Source organism: Lacerta agilis, chromosome 18, assembly GCF_009819535.1.
Source record: "Lacerta agilis isolate rLacAgi1 chromosome 18, rLacAgi1.pri, whole genome shotgun sequence".
Classification (NCBI taxonomy): Eukaryota; Metazoa; Chordata; class Lepidosauria; order Squamata; family Lacertidae; genus Lacerta; species Lacerta agilis.
The window spans coordinates 3,583,592-3,607,515 of NC_046329.1; the positions used below are offsets into that span (position 1 = coordinate 3,583,592).

Consider the following 23,924-nt stretch of genomic DNA (forward strand, 5'->3'; position numbering starts at 1 on the left):
TACTACGTGAGGTAGTGGGTACTGAGCAATACACAAAAAAGATTTAAAATTACTGCACAACCTTCACAAATGTGCCCTGTGCCGTCCTTTCTGTTTGTGGGCTTAATGAATGCGGGCCCAGTTGCTATGAGAAAATTATATACTCTTTAACAGTCTGAATCGGCTTCCAACAAGGGATCTTAGAGCACAAGGCAACTCAAATTGACCAAATCTGGTTCCAATTTACTTAAAGGGGCATAATTTAAAAAATAAGTGATTATTTCATGTTTCTATACAGAACACATTTCCAAAATCCAGGCCAAATATGACTTGCTATCTCTTCAACTATAAACAAAATATCCGTAACTTAAACAATTTTAAAAATTCCATTAAAACACAATAATACAGCTTCCCGTCCTGCAGCTGAGCAGTTTAAGGCAGTCCTCGCGCCTTCTGGCTAAGGTGTTGAGGAAGAAGCAACTGACACCCATTGCAGACATTGTGATATACCAGCATATCACAATATTTAGCTCCTGATGTTGTTGAAAAAAAGATATTGCCCAGCCCTAGGTTGGGTTAGATGCATCCCATTCTATTCTCTATCCAATGGGAGGGACAGCACTCTCCTGCGAAGAGCCACCTCCATCTTTATAGTACCTGGAAACGATATCTGGTGAAAGATCGCACTGCGGCCCCTGCAAGCTCAGCTAAGGGAGCATTAGTAGAAAAGGCCGCAGAGGTAGAGACAGCCTTGGTAGAACATGCTGTGATTTTAGGCAGCGCTGGTAAGCTAATGATAGCTTGTTTTTTTATATTGTAATTTTATGTTGTGAGCCACCCTGAGACCTACGGGTATAGGGCAGCATACAAATTTAATAAATAATTATTTACACGTTAGTCATAGAGCAGAAATTAACAGACACAACTAGCTCAAGTCCGTTAATCCAATGAGTCTATTCTGAGTAGAACTTAAGATACTACCGTAATTCTTTCAACCTGTCTCTTAAGGTTCTGCAAGGTAGTTGCAGGAGGCAACTGATAACTGGATGCCTTTCTCCCACTGGACAAAAAATTTAAACGACTGAAGCGAGGGAGTAAATGAAGGTGATTTCTAACAAGATTTGGGTGGCTTTCAATAAAGCAAGGAGAAAACCCAATCTAAACTTCTGCCCTTTCTATTGCCTGAGATTTACTAGGATGTACGTACTTCTAATCAGCTGAAGCTTAAAACTTTTTGAGCCAAGTTGAATGTTTCATTAAACCTTTATATAGTTACACATATCAAGAGAAATGCCCTGGTTCCACTTACCCTCTCTTTAGACCTAGTTGTCGTCTTCACACTGATAACTGGTTCGCCTTTGGATTTATCCATTATCACAGTCCTTTCTGTACCCTTGCTTCCTACATAAAAACAGGGGTGGGAATTAAGATACTCAACACGAAATCTGGTTTTGATGTTCCAACCCTGACAATAGCCAGCCATTTACATTCTTCCCCCTCCCCCAATGCGGCAGCATAGTAGATTTGCCTGATTTTGGTGTCTTGGACTGATCCACCGAACCTGATCTTGACTCCTCTTTCCCCTTCTCATCTTTTTCTTCTGCTTTTGCAGCATCTTCTTTCGGGTCAGCCTTCTCGCTCTTCTTCACACTGGCAGACCTGCAAAACCAGCGAGTTCAAAACGCAGGAAGGAAACGCAGGGCAACAATGCAATCCCTCTCCTGGCTGTGGCAATGCCTATGGCATACCTGTGAACACCTTTTAAATAACCCAGGGTGACTGTATCAGCAACAAAAAATACACAAACAGGACAATTTCAACGGTCAATTTTGAAGACAGAAAAACGACACCAAATCCTTGGGGTGTCTGCTGTTTGGGGGAGGGGTAGGAGCAGTAGGGGACGATGATCAAGGGAGGTTTGCAGGAAAGAAGACTAAGAGGGAAGGAAACCCAACAGGGCAATGAGGCTCAATTTGACACACGAGTCTGAGTCAGACTAATCTCTGGCCTGTGGGCCCAATTATGCTCCCCATTTGGCCAAGCCATGCCCACCTGCTGTCTCATATGCTGTCAGGTGTGCAAAGATGGAGCTGGGCCAAAAAGGTGTGTGTGTGTGTGCGCGCGTTTGTATGGCACTTTGAAGTCCCATGTCTCCAGCAAACCCAAACTATTAGCTTTTCACCAGAGCCTGCACAGAGCTGTAAACTGTGCTTTGAAGCCTTGACTGATTGTTGGGGCTTTGAAATGCCATGCATTACATGGAGTGAAAATGGGTCTCTTGAATTAGTTGATTGACAAGCGGCTAGTCCTGCCCACCTGCTAAACTTGGGCCATGTGTGTATGTGTAGGAAATATATACAGAGGCCGCACCCCTGTTTTTTGCTGTTCCTATCCAGAGTCTCCCAAAGAAACCTCAGGCTAAGTCTACAGATTCTTGAAATGGCAGTGTAGATTTCATCAATAAGATACACCCATGTATGAAGTTTCTTCTGGAAAGGCAAAAATTCAGAATATAAGGAAATATTGTATGTATAAATGGTCTTTCTTGATGGACAGAGCAAGCGCCAAGCTGTCTCTCTTCTTCCCAACGCAGTAAATATTTGGAGGAGAGGAGTCTGATGTGCCTTCCAAATGGCACAAGTCTTGGGAGGACTGTAAATGCAGTCCTTTCACACCAGGTACGTAGCTCCTGCACCTGCACTTTTAGGCAGGTTTTCCAGTTCTGCTTCCTCACACAGGAAGTTGTGTGTAACAGAAAAGATACTTAGGGGGGAAACAGTTTACACAGTAAAAAATAATAATAATATATGTTTTTAAAATAAAAGAAAAACAAGTCTAAAGCATATTACCTATCACTGGCTGAAGCTTCATTCTTCACCTCACTATCCTTTTTCTCCAAAAGCTTCTTTGTAGCAGGTTCATTTTTTGCCTGAAATTAAGTTTATTTGTTAGAAAAAGAAGTAACATTTGGGAAAACATCCCTTAGGTTATTTTTTTTGTTTTAAGCATGCAGGGAGAGAGAGAAAACCACCACTTACTCTTTCAACAGATATTATTTTCCCATGTAATTCTGTTTTGTGGCAACTGGAAATGCATTTTGTCACTTCTTCAGCTGTGGACATTGTCACAAAACCGTAACACCGGGCTCCTGGACTCCGAGCATTAGTCACCACTTTGGCACCAACCACCTTGAAGAAAGAAAGGACATATATTTAAAATAAACTTAGCCACAGCTTGAGTTTAGATTGTTAATTTGGGGTTCTCATCTGCTGTACGCCATAATCATCACAATTATAACAAACAAAGGCTTGACATATCTCGCTTTGCATGTCATGAGTCTATCTCATATATTAGTTTCACCTTTTAAGTGGAATTACTGAAAGAAATGAACCTGTCCACGATATTCTAATTTTTTTGAGTTTCACCTGTAGTAGCCAGAATCCCCTATGGTGCTGAATGAAGAGCTAGCACTAAAACCTCTGGGAAAGGGGTCTGGACTAGATAAATTTCGGGACACACGATACACCTCCGTTAAGTTTGTTTCTGATTAAGAAAACAATTATAGGCCACTGGCCACACGTTGGCTACCTGTGGCTAACCACCTTGGGACAAAAACTGTACTGTCAGAATCATCTAATAAAATTTATATTCATTGCTGGGCCTGTTCATATTGCGATGCTTCATGAAATGTAGTCTCTATTACTGCCGTTTCCTTTATACAGTACTTTTATCACGAATTCAATAAATAAAAACATCTTTTAAAAGTAGCCAGAAACTCCAAATGTCAGAAAACAAAAACAGGAAAATGGAAGAGAAATGTATTAAGAAGAGGAGTTTGGATTTGATACCCCGTTTTATCACTACCCAAAGGAGTCTCAAAGAGGCTAACATTCCCCTTTCCCTTCCTCCCCCATAACAAACACTCTGTGAGGTGAGTGGGGCTGAGAGACTTCAAAGAAGTGTGACTAGCCCAAAGTCACTCAGCAGCTGCATGTTGAGGAGCGGAGACGCGAACCCGGTTCACCAGATTATGAGTCTACCGCACTTAACCACTACACCACACTGGGGAAAGCACATAGCTGGTGGGAGCCCTGAACAAGGCCACTCTCGTTAAGGGTTAAGGATATTCTGCACCATTTTATTACAGGCCCTACTTGTCTCTCCACCACAAGGCTTCAACAATAATCAATGCAGCCTTACTTTTCCATATTTGCTGAAGAGGTTCTTCAAGTCTGTTGCTCGGGTGGTGGAAGCGAGGCCGCTCACCCAGAAGTTCCGACCAGTTGTGGTAGCACTGCGGCCTACGTGGAAACGGGAAGTGTTTATAGCATATACAGCATGACAAGGCAGCCCACCCCACCTCTGGAAGGGGAAATGCAACCCTAAGAAATCTAACCTGGAGAAAATGCACGTTAAGACCCCCAACATCATAAGTACATCCCCGCTTGTCAGATACTCACTGCAAACACTTGACAGCCTCATTTATACTCGCTAGTGGGTTTCTGGACATTTACAAAATGTGCCTGGGATTGCCGACACTCAAGCTATGTATGCCAACATTCGTTCACAGCAACGTGCAAACTCTTTGTTTGGTGGGAAGTACCACTAGGCCAATTCCACGTCCAGTTTCTCACTTTGTTATTGCTGGGGCCCACTGTTTTTGCAGGATTCCAAGCCACCTCACAGGAGCCTCTAGTTTCTTTTTGGATGGCTACAGCAGTGGGGGAAATCGCAGGTGGGGGGGAGTAGAGCTGCTAAGAGGAATTCTGGAGGAAGCCTAGAGTATAATTTCAAAAGCTTGGAGTCTCTGGATCTCTCTCTCTCTCACACTCTCACACACACCACACACTCAGCGTCCAAATCAGGCTCTTCCCCATGAGAGGCATAGCTACATTGTCACTCCAACTGGTGTAGCACTCTGGAGTCCAGCTGTCTCTTGATGCTCAACATGAGGAAGAAGTGGCTCGATTGATGTGGCCAAAAGTCATTTTGTACTTCGCCCCTAGAATGAGTTCCCAGATGAGTTCATTTCTTTCTTTCTAAAAGTTTTCATTTAAAGGATTTTCTTGTGTTTCAATTGTACACGTGTTGCCTCCATTTCAGAGTTTTCTCTACAGGTCAGTTACATTTGATGCGAGATGTTAATGTTGTATATAGTATAAGGTCGGGGGAGAAGAAAGGTGGGGGGGGGAGAGAAGTGGGAGGTGTGGTGGTAAACTTGTCTTCTTTTCCTTAGTGTATGTGTGAAGTTTTTTTGTCAGAGTCACTTGGGTTTCATTGGCAGTGAGAGAGGTCGTGGGGGGGGGAGGCTGGGATTGACTTCAGTTGACTGCAACTGAAAGGGAAGGGGTTGTTAAGTCAAGTTATCCATATCAATTCACATGCTTTTGGTGGATTTTTGTTGTTGGGCTGTGTGCATAATAAAGGAGACCCGCACCGGGTCAAAGGCATCTTCTTATCTGTCCCCGTGTCAGTTTCCGTCTGTTGGTTAGCTTTCCTAGTAAGGCTGTTTCCCATACGATTTGGTACCAGTGGTCCATGTTCACTCCTGACAGTTCTCTCCAGTGTCTGGCTATGATGCTCCTGGCTGCTGAGAGTAGGTGGGTTATAAGCTCTTTTATAGTGTGTGAGAGTTATTGTCTTGGAAAATATTCAACAGGGCCTGCAGATGTCACGAACTGAGTTGGGGCTTTTTGCATTCAAAGCAGGTGCTCTGTCACTGATCTTTGGCCCTTAACCTTCCTCTTTCAAGACAGGGAAAACAGCACCTAACTCTGTGAGTTATGGCCAGGGGCTCTGGGAATGGCTCCTTCTAGTCGAATGAATGAATGAATATACTTTATTCGGTCATAGACCAGCATAAAACAAGATATTTGCATTTATAAAAACAATGTAAAAAATATATGTTTAAATGGGTACTCATTACATGATGAGGGCATATTCAACATATCCAGCCCGACTTAAACCATGTCCTTAAAATCATTGATTAAACATAGATATAACTAATAAAATTTAGACTCGGGTTATCGGTTCTATGAGATAGGCTACTAAAATATAGATCCAACAATATTTTAGGCCACTATTTAAAGTTGATTTACATCACAGACCATCTTTCGACGTATATGTATCAAGGCTGCACAGAATCTGGCGACAGCGTAAGTGATTTCTGGGCTTTCATCCTGTAATAGCAATGAGATATTATGTTGTTCTGAAAGCCCAGGAGACTTATCTAAAATGGGTTGGATAAACCTTGCTCGGACGTCCGTATAATACTTGCAGTAGAAGAAGACATGTTCTAATGTTTTCTGCTGCCCCGCACCACAAGGGCATTTCCTTTCTTCATGGGGTATCTTCTCATAACGGCCTTCTTGCATTGCTGAAGGTAATGCCCGACATCGGGCCAAAGTGAATGCCCTTCGCTGCTTTGGAATTTCAAGATTAGCTACATATGGCATTTGGGTGGTCAAATATCGTCTATTTTCACTAATCAGAAATCTTGGGGAGCTGGCCAAGTCAGCTTGTCTTTGAGTGTCTACCACTTGCTGTTTAATAGGCTCCTTCTAGTCATATTAGTATTACGGGAAGGCAGCCAGGTAAATTAAGTTATTTCAGAGTGCAACAGTAGCTAGGACACGATGCATTTGGTCCCAAGGTTGCATTTCAGTTTCATGATGGCCTTTGGCGGCTGAAAATAAGTAATTATCTGTTACTGGGCGACCGGAAGAAGCTTGCGTCATCTTTCATTGCTGTTATAGTCATACTCAAGAGTGGATTCACAGAATTTTTGTAGCATTGGAAGGGACACAAAGGATAATCCAAGTCCAATGCAGGAATCACAGCTAAAGAATCCCTGTCAGATGGCCATCCAATCTCTGCTGGAAAACATCCAATAAAGGGGAGTTCTGTTCCACTGTCATGCAGCTATTAATGTTAGAAAGGTCTTCCCGATGTTTAGGGTCACAATCTTTTTCTTTCATACGAATCCATTGGTCCCAGTCCTATCGTCTGGAGCAGAAAACAAGCTTGCTCCATCTTCCGAGCGACAGCCCTCCAGATACCTGAAGATGGCTATTCTATCAACTCTCTATTTTTTCCCAGGCTAAACATATCCAGCTCCTTCAACTGTTCCTCATTAGGCTTGGTTTCCAGAACCTTGATCATTCTGGTAATCCTCCTCTGCAAACATCCCAGCTTGCCAATTTTCTATGTAAGGGGCTCCCAAAACTGGACACAGGACTCCAGGTGGGAGTCTAGCCAAGGCATATGACACTAGATTTCTGTTGATGCAGCCCAGAATTGCATTAACTTTTTTTTTTTTTGCTATTGCATGACTCACGTTAAGCATGTCAAGAAAGACGAAACCATGTCCGTTATTCTAGATCGATCAATCAAATAGCATCAAAGGAAGGCTGAGTTCTGCTTATGCACAGACACAAATATTTAAAAACATATACCTTTCTCCTCTTTGGAACCTGGCTTTTCATCTTTGATCTCCTCAGAACTAAAGGATAAAGAAGGAGAAAAAGAAAAGAAAAACTAATGAGGAAGGAAATTAAGGCAAATTTATAATATATTTATATATAGTACACTAGAACTCAATACCTACCAGAATTAGTTGTGAAAAAGAAAATAAGAAAAGCCAACAATGAAAAACATCTTGCTAAGATAGGTACAGGAAGTAAACCTTAAAAGACAAAACATCTTACAGACAATTAAAGGCAAAGATTTAAGAAAACAACCTCTGAAGGTTGTAAAAAAGAAATCAAACCTTTCTGGGGGGTTTTTTAATTGTTCATGGGGAAGGGAGAAAACAAAACCTAAAAGATGGCTTTTATAATAAGGTAACAGAATTTCAGTACGCTTGCAGGCCAATATGAAGAAAAACAGTGACCCTGATCTCTTACAGACCAACGAGATTTTTTTAAAAAAAGAAAAAGAGAGCATCTGGTCTAAAACGGAGAAAAAACAAACCTCGTGTTCTGATCACCACCCTCTTGGGCAGAGGACTCTTCCTCACAAATAGCCTTGGCTTCCATCTTCTCGGCATCTTGGCTAACCACCTGGAAACCTGCATCCTTCTCCGCAGTTTCCTCACTACTGGCTTCCAGAGTTTGGGCTGCATTGCTACTCTCAACACTTCCTTCTCCTTCTCCATCTCCTTCTCCTCCACCACACCTGCTCTCTACCGCTAAAGAGTCAGAGTCCAGGTTAGCTTCCTCTACTGTCTCTTCACTCGGCTCCCCTTTCGCTACCACTAAGTGCTTCGCTTCATCCTCCTCGCTCTTGGCCGCAGCCTGGCCTGACTGGCTGTCCGTATCTAAAAGCTCTTCGTCCGACTGAGCGACGGCAGTGGCAAGTGTGTCTTCCTCTTCCTGGGCTTCCTGTTTGACCGGCAACGAGATATTCTCTTCTTGTGCCTGCTCTGCTTCAGAAGCTTCTTCTTTAAGGGTCTCAGATTTACAAGTGTCACCCAAAATGTCGAGCATTTTCTCATTTTCTATGGATTTAACAGGAATAGAATGGCACAAGGTTTAATCACCAGGGAAACACAGCAAAGACAAATGCGGAACGGGCATGGCTGCCAGACTTAACACTGAGAGAACGGCTAAGGCTACACAGAGATTGGAAAACCCCTTGGGTATACCACATTCAAATGCCTAACGCTAACTAGACATGGTTTATTATAGCAAGATCATAAGTTACGAAGAAGAAAATGACCCTATTACTTTAATGAAAACCTTCTTGCTCGTTCTTGACAAGTCTTCAAGAGGTTTTGTTCTTCCCAAATTCCAAGAGGCTTAAATAGAAATGAATCAAAGAACACAAAATTCCATTTCAAATTCTGAATTGCTTTCTCTCTTTTTGTTTAAGGCAGGGCGGTCCAACATGTCAAATGGAACATCTTCTGATGGTGTGAACATGTGAGAGTCCAAGAAAGTAAACAGTATTATGGAATTTCCATGTAGAACCTCTTTGTCTTCCTTCTTCTGTTACGCCGTAACTCACTTAAAAACACTGTATTTCCCCTATGGTAACTTTTAAACTGCCTTCACTATTCTCCCTGATCAAACAATCATATATTACAATCTGTGCTAGAGGTAGAAATCTTTTGCTTTCATACGCGATGCTAACATTTCTTCTAGCGCATTTGTGAAGCTAAATAGAGATTATTACTATTTTTCTTTTTAAAAAAAGAACATTTCAGGTCTAGAGGAAGCAACTGCAAAACGACAGGTGTTACTTCTCAGAGCTAGCAATAAGGGTTACCGTAGGTTTAAAATCTTTATGAACTTTGGAATGACGTGGACTGTTCACTACTCAGCAATGTAAGATGTCTAGTTAGTTAAAAGTCCTGGGCCTTTTCTCCACCTCGTTTTAAAAATCAGCTAGAGGAAATTAATCGAAAGGTACCTGGCTCTGAATGTTGCTCTCCCAAGTCCTGAAAGAAGAAAAGGGTGTGTGTTAAATGGTGCAAAAAAAACAAAAACAAAAGCAGGCCTGAAGTAGTTCATACAGTAAGCCCGCAACCTATGGACATTTAACTTGTGCACACTCAGTATTATGCACTTGGCAAAAATATATATATTAAAATAAAGAGGATGAGGGAAAAAAGACTTCAGCAATCCCACCTGCCATTGCACCTAATGTGTTTTCACTACAAAAAATTTTCGCTTCAGGGCCAATCCCCAGAATGTTACCCCCGTATAAGTTGAGGGCTTCCTGTGCTGCATCAAAGCGCAATCGTATGCATTAATATGTACAGTGTTGTACCATAGAGACGGTTGAATCCAAGCAAGGCAATGACCTATTGCAGGGAAGTTGTAGCCCTCCAGGTGTTGTTGGACTTCCAACTACATTCATACCTTGGATCCTTAACACCTTGGTACTCGGACATTTTGGCAACCAAACGCCGCAAACCTGGAAGGGGGTGTTCCGGTTTGCGAACGTTCTTTGGAATTGAACGTCCGGCGGGGCTTGAAGCCGCGCTTTGGTTTCTGAACGTTTTGGAAGTCGAATGGTACGACTGTACCAACAGCCCCAGGCAGCAGAGGAATGATGGCTGAAAAGGACAAATCTTGGGGTCTGCTACTTAAAGCGTTTCCCAACTTCACTGGAGTCTAGCCCCGCGGATCTTCGGTCACAAAACAAGAGACTTCAGCCAAGCAAAGCAGCAGCCAAGCAGGCCTGATCATTTATTTGTTGCAACAAAGGTACAAGCCCAGCACAAAGGTTACATGAGTCTTTGAAGGTTTCCCCAGTTTCCCGCATTAATTTTTTCAGTGTCATAAAAACAGCCACAAAGTTAGACACCTCACTTTACAGAGTATAAACAGGACTGGCCCCAGGCCCAAGAAGCTTCCAACCTAAATTTTAGCTCTAGAAAAATAACAGAGGGAGGAGAGGGAGAGGCAAATAAAGGTAGAATGTGTAATTATTTCAGGCTTAGTCACACTAGGAGTTGGAAACTAGAGTGTGTGTCAAAGATTGTGGATAGGATTTAGACCCATAACTATTGTCCCCATACAGGAAGCAAATTCAATACAGTAATGTATTTCAGCCGTGAAATAAATTTATAATTTCCAAAGAGCCTAAGATCTCTGCAAAGCTGCTTATAATTGCTCAGAATCATAGAATTACAGCATAGAGTTGGAAGGGACCCGAGGGTCATTTAGTCCAACCCCCTGCAACGCAGGAATCCCAACTAAAGGATCCGTGGCAGATGGCCACCCAAGCTCTGCTTAAAAACCTCCAAGGAAGGAGAAGCCCCCATCTCTTCTGGGAGTCCGTTCCACTGTCTAACAGCTCTTACTGTCACAAAGTTCTGATATTTAGTCGGAACAACCCTTTAGATATTTGAAAATGGCTATCATATCTCAGTCTCCTCTTAAGGCTAAATATACCCAACTCCCTGAACTGTTCTGTTCCTCATCTTGGTCACCCTCCTCTGCACACGTTCTAGCTTGTCGATATCCTTAAATTGTGGTGCCCAGAACTGGACACAGGATTCTAGGTGTGGGCTGACGAAAGTAGAATGAAGCAGGACTATTACAGTCATACCTTGGGTTGCACTCGCGCCAAACCCGGAAGTACTGGAACGGGTTACTTCCGGGTTTCAGTGCTCACGCATGTGCAGAAGCGGTGCGGGTTGCGAACGTGCCTCCCGCACAGATCGCGTTCGCAACCCAAGCGTCCACTGTACTTAAAAGCTGTGTGGATGTTTCTAGGCCTTATGGATATGAATATACTATAACTTACACGAACTGTGTGGGGAAACTTCTGTTAAAAATCTCTGAATAAGATTTCCAGTAGTTAAGCAGCAATGGCTCTGAGTTCCTACTACATTTTTGCTCCTCTCTACAATTATCATAGACAGGAAAAAATAAAAGTATGTGATCTTTGCCGTGGCAAGTAAAATTATCCTTCTTGGCCATCAGCTTCCAGCTTTAAACAGGATAGAAAATAAAAACTCAATAAAAAATATAGAGGGCTCAATCCAACTAGGTTCTATTCAGCATAGATTCAAGTTAAGGTAAAGGGACCCCTGATCATTAGGTCCAGTCGTGTCTGACTCTGGGGTTGCAGCGCTCATCTCACATTAATGGCTGAGGGAGCCGGCATACAGCTTCCGGGTCATGTGGCCAGTATGACTAAGCCGCTTCTGTCAACCCAGAGCAGCGCACGGAAATGCCGTTTACCTTCCCGCCGGAGCAGTACCTATTTATCTACTTGCACTGCGTGCTTTCGAACTGCTAGGTGGGCAGGAGCAGGGACCGAGCAATGGGAGCTCACCCCGTCGCGCGGATTCGAACCGCCGACCTTCTGATCGGCAAGCCATAGGCTCTGTGGTTTAACCCACAGCGCCACCTGTGTCCCTAGATTCAAGTTAAGTCACATCCATTAATATTATTTGGCCAACTCCAACATGGCTTACACGAGATAACAAGTTTCTCTCAAATAATAATTTGGCTAATAGTAAATAATGTTGAATATAGGCAATGACCGCTTTATGCATGTCTGATGCACAATTGTGCAGTGCCGAAATGCTTTATGTGGGCCTCGCCAGTGCGTGGGGGTTCAGAATGTAACCCCCACGTAAAATGAGGATGGCTTGTATATTTTAGCTCTGCAGATAATCTCTAACCTGAATTGGTACCTCTGCCAGATTAATGGGGATAAGATACTTTTCTATATCAAGAAAAAGCCAATCTGATAGCTTTTAAAATATGAATGTTTACAATTTTACCTGTTAGGCACAAGCAATTTTCACCTTGTGAAAATAGTCTGCTCTAGTTTATCTAGTCACTATCAGTCACAAACATTTCATTATTGTTTGTTGGGTGAAGATAGGGAAGCAGAAAGCAACAATGAAGAAAGAAGCAAAGACCAACTTGCCAAGTTTGAAAGTTCCTATACCCTCATAGCTATTATCACAAATGGTCACAGCTGCTAGTCATGTGCCTTAATTTCAACAGGTCTATTCTGAATTGACAAATGTTGGATACAACACATTGCCATGATTTAAATCAGCCCCAGCTGTTTATGCACTGAGGTTACCATTCACACTAGGAAATGAGGAGCTCAGAAACCTTTTGATTTGGCTTGCATGGAAGCTAAATATTAGGTGAAGCCGACATCAAAACACAGCCTCTATTACAACAACTACAGCAAAGCAAGTTGCTAGCTCAGGGCTCCAGAATACGATCAAGCCGACAGGTATTGATCAAGAGACAGGTACGTTACCTTCACTGCAGTTAAGCCAGGTGAAGTAGCGTCAAGCAGATCATCAAGTTCTTCACCATTCTCCTAAGAGAAGAAAAAAAGGTACTCCTTACAGGCTAAAAATGCTTAGAACCACCAGCCCTTGAAGCGATGGTATAAGAAGTCACAAAAAGAGTTAACTGTTACCAGCCAGCCTTCCCTACTGTACCAAACCACAAAATGTTTGCAAACATTCCAATTTCTGAAGTGAATGTGTGGGTAACACAATGCTGCTACATAAGGACACAAAGTGAGGAAGAGAGACTACCTGTGATGGTTAAGAGGGCTGTAGGTGCTGTTTGAACAAACAAACAAACAAAAACACAAAACACTCCAAGGTAAGAATAGTGATTAGACTTGCGTGTGCAGGGCTGAATTTTCCACACACTTCACCAGCACAAATCTTGGGTTTGCACCACAAGAGGAGATGACACCAACCAATTACTGACCTCACTTTCCATTAGCTGTTCAGGAAGTTCTTTCATTTCCGCATCAATGTTATCTTTGTCAGAGTCGAGAAGGTTCTCAGAGCTATAATCATCTCCACCATCAACAGCACTGGTGTTATCTATTTCGGCTTCGTCTAAAATGCTAATATCCATCACATCCATGTCCTGGATGTTATCTGAACTTGCTTCAATATCCTCCTGTAAAGGGGGTGGGGGGTAAATAAAAAAGGAAACTGCAATGCCTGTAGCTTGAAAACAGAGCTTGTAAGGAAGGCTAAGTCACTTTTCTCCTTCCCCTTACCTGTCCATCTCTCGAGTTTTCCTCCAACCCGTTATCATCTCCACCTTCTTCCTCTGGCTTACGCCCTAAAAACCAGCAAACAGATTGGAGGCTCATCAGGTGGCATGCTTTACTTCCAACTCCTTTTAGGCCCCACTTGAAAAAACAACAACTGTACATGAAAGCAAAGTTGGAAGGTTTAAAAGCAGGGGTGGGCCCTTTAGAGATTGGATATGAAACCCAATGCAGCTCAATTTTGCCTTTATGATCCTACCAAATTTCAAACTGCAATGAGGTGAGAAGCTTGCCTACAGTTTCAGTTCTGGGAGGGGGGAAGTCTGCAAGTGATACCAAAAAGAAAGAAAGAAAATTTCACCCAAGTTATGTTTTCTTTGTTTCATATGTCAGGTATCTATCGTACATAATTTTTATTTAACTATTTATAGCACTGTTCGAGCAGACTTTACAAAACAACTTACATGAAATTGGTACCAACTCTGTCACTTGCTTGTAAGGAGAGTCAGTTTGTGCGATGAAATAGATTTCTGGTTCCCAGGACATTGCCTAGAGAACGGAGTAGCCCCCAAGAATATATATTTGGGAGTAGCACCCATGGTTTAAATCACAGAACAAAGGCTTTGAAATTCTCAGGCAAAATGATTGTGTAAAAGAAGACATGCTGGCCCATAAGAAAAATTCCAAAACCCACATTAGGACAAAACCTTTGTTAGACTAACGATATAGCATTTTATTCCTTACGCTTGCCAGTCACTGTATCTTACACAGGGCAACCCAAAGCGACTTACAACCAAAGTAACAATAACTCACACAGATACATTAAAAGCAATAGGAAAAAGAAATACATTAAAAACATCACATCCACTTCTAAAAGGTCACAGATACAGTGGTGCCCCGCTAGACGAATGCCTCGCTAGACGAAAAACTCGCTCGACGAACGGCATTTGTCTAGCGGAACCTGCCCCGCAAGACGAAAAAGTCAATGGGGCTGCTTCGCAAGACGAAAAATTTTCGTCTTTTTTTTCCGTTTAGCGGAGCGCGGCTGTCATTGCCGCTTCGCTAGACGAAAAAACCGCTAGACGAAAAAATTCGTAGAACGAATTATTTTCGTCTAGCGGGGCACCACTGTATGTAAAGGCCAAAGGCCTGCTTACAAAGTAAAAATTTTGCGTGGTGCCTAAATATATAATGAATAAATATATACATAATGATGGTGCCAGGGTTGTCTAGCTCCAACTCCCTGGGCTCCTCCTGCTCCTCCTCAGGAGCCAACCATCCCCCTCCATGACACCTTCATGGGATTCACAACAGCCAGCTTCCCTGGCCATTGACCATGCAGACTTAATGGGGCTGATGGGAGTTGGGGCACCAGTTACATCTGGAGGACCACAGGTCATGCCTCCCTGCTTTAGCTACAGATCAAAAGCCTCCCCCCCTCCCTAAAAGTAGCATCACATATTTTAAAACCCATTGCAGGCAACAAGTGCTGTCAGGACTGGAAAGAAAATGGAGCTGCTAAAGAACAAGGGGGAAGGAATCAGCATGATCAGGTTAACTGCAAGAAATGAAAAACGGGGGGGGGGGGGGTTGTTTTGTTTTTTAAGAACCAAAAGGGATTGAGAAAATCCCCATCCTAGCCCACTGAGTTTTGCGCATGCTCAATAGCCACTGTCATTTGGAGAGGAAAACTATAGTGTGGGGTGCAGGGAATGCACTGCTTGAGCTCCATCATATTTTGGAAGGCATGAATTACACCGTGAGCAGAATTCCCACTGGAGTGAAGACACATGCTCTGCTTATCATTACAAATTGTCTAATGTTTTCCAGGCACTGTGCAAAGTTATATATATATATATATATATATATATATATATATATATATATATATATATACACACACACACACACACACAGTGGTACCTCAGGTTACATACGCTTCAGGTTACATACGCTTCAAGTTACAGACTCCGCTAACCCAGAAACAATGCTTCAGGTTAAGAACTTTGCTTCAGGATAAGAACAGAAATCGTGCTCTAGTGACGCAGCGGCAGCGGGTGGTCCCATTAGCTAAAGTGGTGCTTCAGGTTAAGAACAGTTTCAGGTTAGGAACGAATTAAGTACGTAACCAGAGGTACCACTGTATACATATTTTTATTTATATATTTTATATATACATACACACATACATACACACACATGAAAGGCCCTGCCCTCAAGTCTTACAATCTAATAGACAGCGCATAAACGGAGAAGGATATGAGGTGAGGGAAGTGGAAGACATTTAAATCTAGGTGCCCAAACTTATACGCAAATAACTAACTAAATAAAATATTTGTATAACTGACCCAGAAAATCCAAACTAGCATGAAATCTGCACACGCTAACGAGCTGATCTAGAAAGAGAACAGCTGTTCACAAGATAAAGAAGCAAACTCAATCTGCAAGATGGCCAAGAGTGCAAGCACATCCATGCCATTCCATACCTTTCACTGTTCTTTTAGGAGTTCTCTTGCCAGGGCTCTCTGCCACCACAGCAATTTCATCAGGATTTCCCCCTTCTTCCTCAATGGCCTGTTAGGAAGAAAAGATTGTGTGCATTTCAGAAACAGCAAATGTCTTATTTTATATTACTTGCACATTTTGCAGGATTCACTGCAAGGAAGCTTTGCTTTGCAACGCCAAGTCTGCCCTGCATTCAAGAATGGTAGTATTCATTCTGTCTTCATGATGTACACCTTTCACTGCATCCCTAAATTTCACCACTCTTACCCAGGACAATTAACCACTTCCTACTCCCACAGCACCTTCTGTATTTTCCATTTTAACATGCATTTTTTCTTCCTCCTCCCATCATCTGGCCTTCCTTCCTCACAGACCATTCCTACTTGCCACCCCACTTCTCCCACTCCCTATTTCTCTCTTCTTGCCCCTGCCACAAACACATCCCCCCCTGTCTTCTTCCCTTTGAAACCACCCCTTAATCCCCTCCTCCCCCCCAAAAAAATCTTTTTTCTTCCTCCCTCTCTCCCTCTCCCCCCTGGAGCAACCCTAATCCCCCTTTCATTTCAGTTATTTCAGTATCATCCAATCCCAACTTCAGGCGCCTTCTTCCCATAGCAAATCCCCTCTTCATTACTTTCTCTTTCCTTGTAATTCCACAAACTTTATGATCTCATTCTCTCATCATCCACCCCCACAGCAACCCCATTTACCTCTGGGTCATCTAATATGTCTTTTAAAAGGAGCCTTCTCCACCCCAGTCAGTCCCATCACCAGCACCTTGCTCCCTTTAATTCTACCCAGTTCCATCCCAATTCCTTATCATCTCATTGATTTCACCATCACCCAACCTACTTCTCTCCCTGAACCCCCCCCCATTTCCCCTTTCTATCTTTTCATTCGACCATCAATCCCCTCCCCAGTTCTCTCCCATCCTTCTCATGACTGTATTGGGGGTATTGTTTTTGTTTGTTACTGTGGTGTGAACTTTTGTGTTTTTATACTGTAAGCTGCCTTGTAATCCTCAGCATAGGATCAGCATCACCTGTTCCCATCTGTAGGAGCCCCCGCCCAACAACTGACAAACCCCAACACCACCTCTTTCTCCCTCCTTTTAATTCCACCCCTCAATCCCATCTTCTCCCCCTGCAGAAACCAAAATTCTTTCTTATTCAATTTATTTCACTGTTACTCAATCCTTAACCCCACCTCCTTTCCTTTTATTCCACTCAATCCCTGCTGCCCTGAAAGAACCCCAATCAAGTATTTACTTCTGAATCATCCAATCACATATTTAGGAGTCTACTTCCCGCCCCGCCCCCGCTTGCAGGAAACCAAAGCCCAACATAACTTTCCTTCCCAAACCAACCCCATAACTCTCCCTCTTTTTATTCCACCTCTTGTTCCCACCATCCCACCCAAAACCCCAAATACTTCCTCATCTCATTTGCCATAATCCAATCCCACATTTAGGACCCCCCTCAAAAGTCCATCATCACCTTCATTCTACTTTAAGATTCCATTCCTGAATCCTATCCTGCCCCCTGCAGCAACCCCAAACCTGCCTTATTTACTTTAGGGTCATCTGGTTTTCTATAAAAAGTAGACTCCCTCCTGCACCCCCCAAAAAATCCCAACATCGTCGTCTCCTCCTTCCTCACCAAAATCCAAAACCTGTCATCATTATTATCATCGCCCCCTTCCCAGCAACTCCATCTCATTTACGTAACCATCATTTAATGCTGCATCAGGTTTAGAAACCTCCTTCTCCCCACACCCGGCTAGTAAATCTCATAATTTCCCCCACTTAATTCCACCCTCAACCCCCCTCTCAATGACCCTCAATCCATCATCTTATTTACTTCAGGGGTCACTATGGATGTGAAGGTCCAGAATAACAACAACACAGTATGAATATCATTAAATTTTTACTCCTCCCCAAGGAGCTCAGGGTGGCAAGCAAAATATATCATTAAAAAACATAAGCAAATAGGTGGGGGAGGGGGATAAACAGTCCCCCCCCATATCATTTGCTTAAGGGGCCCTGGTGATGTGAGCACCTGGAAAAACAATAATATTAAGTGTTTACAATTAATATTTACACCCCGCCAGGGAGCCCAGAGCGGCACATAAGGTACGTAACTGAAAAATAAAAACAAAGCAAATATCGGAGAGGGGGACACCCACAACCTCTCATTTGTTTAAGGGGAACTAGTGATTTTGGCACCTGGAAAAACCAATAATACAGTGTTAGTGTATATATTTAACATTTACAGGGAGGTTTTTTTAATGTCTGGGGTTTTTTCTGTGTTTTGGTATTTCGTTGGAAGTGGCCTGGAGTGGCTGGGGCAACCCATATCAGATGGGCGGCATATAATATTAATATTATGATTTATGGAGCCCAAGGCATCAAAAGATATACGGTTTTTTAAACTTAAAAACAAAAAACATAATTAACCCCACCCCCACAAAAAAACGTCTCTACGGACCCGAAGCAATGATGATGATGTGTGGGTGTAAAAACAAAAAAAAATGGGGGGGGGGTTGCTCTCCCAACCCCAATCACCTTATTTACTTCAGGGTCAAGGAAAACAAGTTCACATCTGTAGCCTTTCCCCCAAGGCGGAAAAAAACAACAGCTGCGCCATTAGAAAAACAAGAAGAATCACAGGGCGGGGAAAGAAAAAGGGAAAAATAAAATGAACCCCCCCCCCCACACACACCATTTTCCCCAGAAGCAAATGTGGGTGGTGGTGGTGGGGAGACACTGTAAAATGGGGGAGAAAGACAATGGATCCGTTTATTTAATTAAATTATTTAATTTTTTTTGTATTCATTGAATTTATATGCGGGTGGTGGTGGTGGGAGACACACAGGAAAATGGGGGGAGGGGGAGCAGCAAGAAACTGGATTTCCCCCCCCTCCCATGTTTCCGTTTATATTTTATTTATTTACTGAATTTATATACCGCCCTATATTCCTGAAGGTCTCGTCGGGGGCTTCCTCCCTCCCTCCCCGTTTTTCAGAAGCAAATGGGGGGGGCGGGTGGACACGCCGGGAAACCGCGGGGGTGGTGGTGGTTTGTGTCCCCCCCTTTCCCCTCAATGTTTTTTCGTCCCCCCCCCCAACCCGGCCTTCAAACCACCCTTTCAAACGAGGTGTTTATAAGGAGAGAAAAAAAGCCCCCCCCCCCCCGCCTCACAACTCACGCTGCGGAGGCGCTCGAGGAGGACGCTCTTATTGCCGCCGGTGTCCAAATTGCGGCGCTTCAGCTCGGCCCGCAGGTCGATCACCCGCAGGTCGCTCACACGACGCGTCGACCCGGGCGATGCTGCCCCCGCCGCTTTGGCCCCGCTGAGGGGGCACGAAGGAAGGAGGAGCGCCGCCGCCGCCGCGTCGTCTTCCCCCGCGGCCGAGGTGTCGCTCCCCTCAGCGGCTGCAGCTGCCATGGAGCCTTGAAGCTGTTTTTGCCGCCGCCGCCGCTTTTCCCCTCCTGAAAAAAAGCGAGCGCCGCGGGGTGGGAGATGCTGCCGCCGCCGCCGCGTCCCGTCAGACAAAATGGCGGGAAGGCCCGACGACGACACCGTAACAGGGGAGGGCGAGTGCGCACGCGCGGAGGACGCGCACGGACGTCGGTGGGGGGGGGAGCAGACGCCTGCGCTCGCTATAGAGCAGCGTGGGGTAAGGAGGTGGGCGGGGGGAAACACACCATAGATTCCGGCGGAAGGGAATCTGCTAGAGCGGCTGCTTCCGGTTTGTATGCCGCCGTAATCTGGTAGTCTCGGGGAGGTTCTGGACTGCAACTCCCATCAGCCCCCCCTGCGGCCATTGGCTTTGGGGCTGATGGGAGTTGTAGTCCAGAAGAAAACTAAGGCGGCGAGGGCACTAATGCGTGGTTTGTACAACTTAATTGATGGATTCCGTTTATATCCCACTTTTTTTTTTCTTCCAAGGAGGTCAAGGTGGAGCACCTGGTCCTACCTTCCCGTGCTCAACAAGGTGCACGGCTCTGAGCTGGCCCTTCAATGGGTTTATCAGTTGCATTCTTGGCATCCATCTTTGGGGGGGGGGGGTGAAGTCAAACCGTTGGAGAGTTACAGCGCCTGCTCGGAACGGGACGGGGGGGTGGGTACCTAAACGAAGTCTCCTCCCGAGGAAACCCACGAGGAGCGGAGCAATGCCCTCGAGGGAACCCTTCTGGACAGGGAACCCCTTCCCCCCGTCACAATGTCACATAAGCACCACACACGACCCCGAAGGAAACCCCCCCCCAAACCCCACGAATAAAGACTCTATTTTTCTCTATATTACATACACGGCACCGTCACTGGTAGTATTCTCTGAATGAACAGTTATATTTGCATGGAGGCGCGTCCTGGGCAATCAACGCAATGCAATTCCTCTGCAGGCAAACTCAGCTCCCCACTGCGAGAAAAATGGACTGGGTCTATCGAAACCTTGTTAACTCAATCAGGACTAGATACATTGTATCTATTTTGGCCCAGGTCATTTCCGAATAGAGCTGTCTAACGAAAAAAACAACAACCCTGTAATGTTTAAAAATTCATAGAAATTCAATGCTTTCACAGATTCTCTTCAATCCACCGCCATTTTACTTAACTGGCCAAGGATTTGGAAGCTACTTGGTCCCGGCCATAATCCCCCAAGCGGAAGGTCACGTACACACAGGAAGAGACCCCAGGGGACAATCGCTGGCCAAACTGCTTCCCTCCCGAGCCACCCAGGTGATAAGACTATGCAAACAGGGCTCTATTGTTCTCTCCCGATGAACACTCAGGAAGTCCCACTCGATGCTTATCTTACATTTGCATCTCACCACGAGGCATGACTTCTATGCCAGTGTTTTTCAACCTTTTTTGGGCAAAGGCACACTTGTTTCATGAAAAAAATCACGAGGCACACCACCATTAGAAAATGTTAAAAAAATTAACTCTGTGCCTATATTGACTATATATAAAGTAATTCTCTTGAATTTTTCAATTTTTCCCACGGCACACCAGGCAACATCTCGCGGCACACTAGTGTGCCGCGGAACAGTGGTTGAAAAACACTGTTCTATGCTAATCTTATACAACCCTCCCCTTTTCTGTCGTTTTGATGATGTAGCAATGATGCAGTGAAGGGTGGGAAGTCTAAAAAGTCCTTGTCACCCCTTCTTCGGGGTTCAATCAAAGCCATTTTGCTCCGGAATCCAGATGGTGGCTGGTCTCCTTCCTTTATTGTTGTTCAGTCGTTCAGTCGTGTCCGACTCTTCATGACCCCATGGACCAGAGCACGCCAGGCACGCCTATCCTTCACTGCCTCCCACAGTTTGGCCAAACTCATGTTAGTAGCTTCAAGAACACTGTCCAACCATCTCATCCTCTGTCGTCCCCTTCTCCTTGTGCCCTCCATCTTTCCCAACATCAGGGTCTTTTCCAGGGAGTCTTCTCTTCTCATGAGGTGGCCAAAGTACTGGAGCCTCAACTTCAGGATCTGTCCCTCTAGTGAGCACTCAGGGCTGATTTCTTTGAGAATGGATAGGTTTGATCTTCTTGCAGTCCATGGGACTCTCAAGAGTCTCCTCCAGTGCCATAATTCAAAAGCATCAATTCTTCGGCGATCAGCCTTCTTGATGGTCCAGCTCTCACTTCCGTACATTACTACTGGGAAAACCATAGCTTTAACTATACGGACCTTTGTCGGCAAGGTGATGTCTTTGCTTTTTAAGATGCTGTCTAGGTTTGTCATTGCTTTTCTCCCAAGAAGCAGGCGTCTTCTAATTTCGTGACTGCTGTCACCATCTGCAGTGATCATGGAACCCAAGAAAGTGAAATCTCTCACTGCCTCCATTTCTTCCCCTTCTGTTTCCCAGGAGGTGAATTCTATTTGCCTTCCTTTATTAGTCCGCAGGAACCCGCAGGCTCTGCCTGACGAGCCAGGTGGCTCGCACCTGGATTCTCCATAACAGTATGCAGGGCTGAGAGGCAGTGACTGGCCCCTAAGGTCACGTGGTGGTTCTCAACTTTCCTTAAACTTAGGTGGGGTGATTTTTGTTGTTTTTGTTAAATAGATAAAAAATACACGTAGGTGTTAAGGCGCATTGATCTTTTATTGCTAATTATTTGCAAAGGGTTCTAACCACTTTGAGCATTTCTTGTAAATGGCTTATAAACAATTAATTTTGCGACATAAATTGCTCTCTTAACTAAAAATTGCTTGCTAGGATGAACCACTGTGTCAACAGAACTTTCCACAATATATTTATTATACATTTAATGGCATTGCAACCAAGCAGAGCCTCAGAAATGAATGGACAGAACTAACATATGTAGGTCCTTTAACATAGGTCCTTTGAATTCAGTGCTCTGAGTGCAGTTGGATACAACTCTGTAAATTAATAATCAAATAAATGGATAAGGTTACCTTAGCTTAGATCCATCAGATTCATTGGGTCTGCCCATAATAACAGTTGCATACAATCTTTATGATTTTTTATTTCTGGATTCAGTAGAATGTTACATAGTATTTATTATTTATGTACTGATATTTTTAATTTTGGCTTGTATGCGACTAATAAATTTAATAACAGACCTACTGATTCCATTGGACTTGGCTAACTTCACAATCCTAGCAATGTCTACTCAGAAGTCAGTCCTTTTGAACTCAGTGGGGCTTACTCCTTAGTAAATGGGGCTAGGATTACAGCCTTACTTCTGTGTAGACATAGGGTTGGTCTGGGACACAGTCTCCTTTTCGTTTTTCCCCAGTCTCCTTTTCGTTTTGAGCATTGTCTAGGGTGGCCCCAAGACATTTTGGCACCCGAGGTGAGCCACAAAATGGTGCCATCTCCCACCCACTGCATCAGGGAAGAATGGGTGAGTGGAGGGTGGGAGGAGATCAGCAGCACATGCTATTTGTCCAAAGGCCGCAGTAGAAAAAGTTGCCTCCAAGGAGCACAACTGGTGCAGCCATTGCAGCAGTAGCACATAATATGCATTCTTTATAGGCCAGAATCAGCTGCCCTTCTATATCGTGTTGCCTAAGGCAGCCACCTCACCTTGCCTCATGGGTGGGCCGGCCCTAGTCATGTCTTCTAGAGTGTACACCTCAGAGCAGGAATTGTATTGCAAATGTTCATTGTAAACTCCTTGCAGCATCTCTTTTGGCAGGAGTAAAACACCTCCAAACAAATAGCTGATTACATTTATTATAGGTAGGTAGCCGTGTTGGTGTGCCATAGTCAAAACAAAATACAAAATAAATAAAAAATCCTTCCAGTAGCACCTTAGAGACCTTCAATCAGTTTATTTCACCTTTAAGCTCATAGCAAGACAAGACAAAAAATGCAGGAACAGCAATTACACTCACACAATTAAATTTAAAAGGGAATCGGCGACAATAAAATTAGTGGCAATAAAAGACTTAACAAATATACAAAATAATGTGCATGTTACTTCCAAGCAATTACCTTAGAGACCAACTAAGTTTGTTCTTGGTATCTGAAGAAGTGTGCATGCACACGAAAGCTCATACCAAGAACAAACTTTGTTCGTCTCTAAGGTGCTACTGGAAGGAATTTGGTTTATTTTTTATTTTGTCATAAAATTATATATCAATGGAAAGATAATTTAATGAAGAATGTAATACTGTAACTTTTATGAAGGATTATTTATTACAGCAGCAGTCATAAAGAAGAAACATGAAACACACAGAAAAAATGAGATATACAGGTTAAATTGCTGTGTTGGCACTATGTGATAAGTAAGTGGGTTTGGGGTTGCAGTTTGGGCACTCAATCTCTAAAAGGTTCGCCATCACTGGTCTAACCCCACCACAAGTATTTATCAGAAGAGTTCAGGCTAATTACATTTATTATATTACTTATTGTATTATTACATCTGGTTATGACATTAATACAGTATCTCACTTTTCCTATC

At 43.7% G+C, this 23,924-nt stretch overlaps 1 protein-coding gene across 1 annotated transcript in view; it reads right to left on the reverse strand.

The window, feature by feature from the left end:
• The window catches only part of LOC117039392 (scaffold attachment factor B1-like), a 34,210-nt gene extending 14,762 nt beyond the window's left edge, over window positions 1-19,448 (reverse strand). The window contains exons 1-13 of the mRNA XM_033136482.1: window positions 19,194-19,448; window positions 15,969-16,056; window positions 13,489-13,553; window positions 13,188-13,385; window positions 12,721-12,783; window positions 9,391-9,418; window positions 7,951-8,476; window positions 7,434-7,480; window positions 4,180-4,280; window positions 3,018-3,167; window positions 2,829-2,908; window positions 1,508-1,638; window positions 1,289-1,380 (exon numbers count right to left, since the gene is read on the reverse strand). Of these exons, the coding sequence (XP_032992373.1) occupies window positions 1,289-1,380; window positions 1,508-1,638; window positions 2,829-2,908; window positions 3,018-3,167; window positions 4,180-4,280; window positions 7,434-7,480; window positions 7,951-8,476; window positions 9,391-9,418; window positions 12,721-12,783; window positions 13,188-13,385; window positions 13,489-13,553; window positions 15,969-16,056; window positions 19,194-19,433 (1,809 nt within the window). The 5' untranslated portion in view covers window positions 19,434-19,448. The remainder of the gene's footprint in view (window positions 1-1,288; window positions 1,381-1,507; window positions 1,639-2,828; window positions 2,909-3,017; window positions 3,168-4,179; window positions 4,281-7,433; window positions 7,481-7,950; window positions 8,477-9,390; window positions 9,419-12,720; window positions 12,784-13,187; window positions 13,386-13,488; window positions 13,554-15,968; window positions 16,057-19,193) is intronic.
• Between the last annotated feature and the right edge of the window lie 4,476 nt (window positions 19,449-23,924).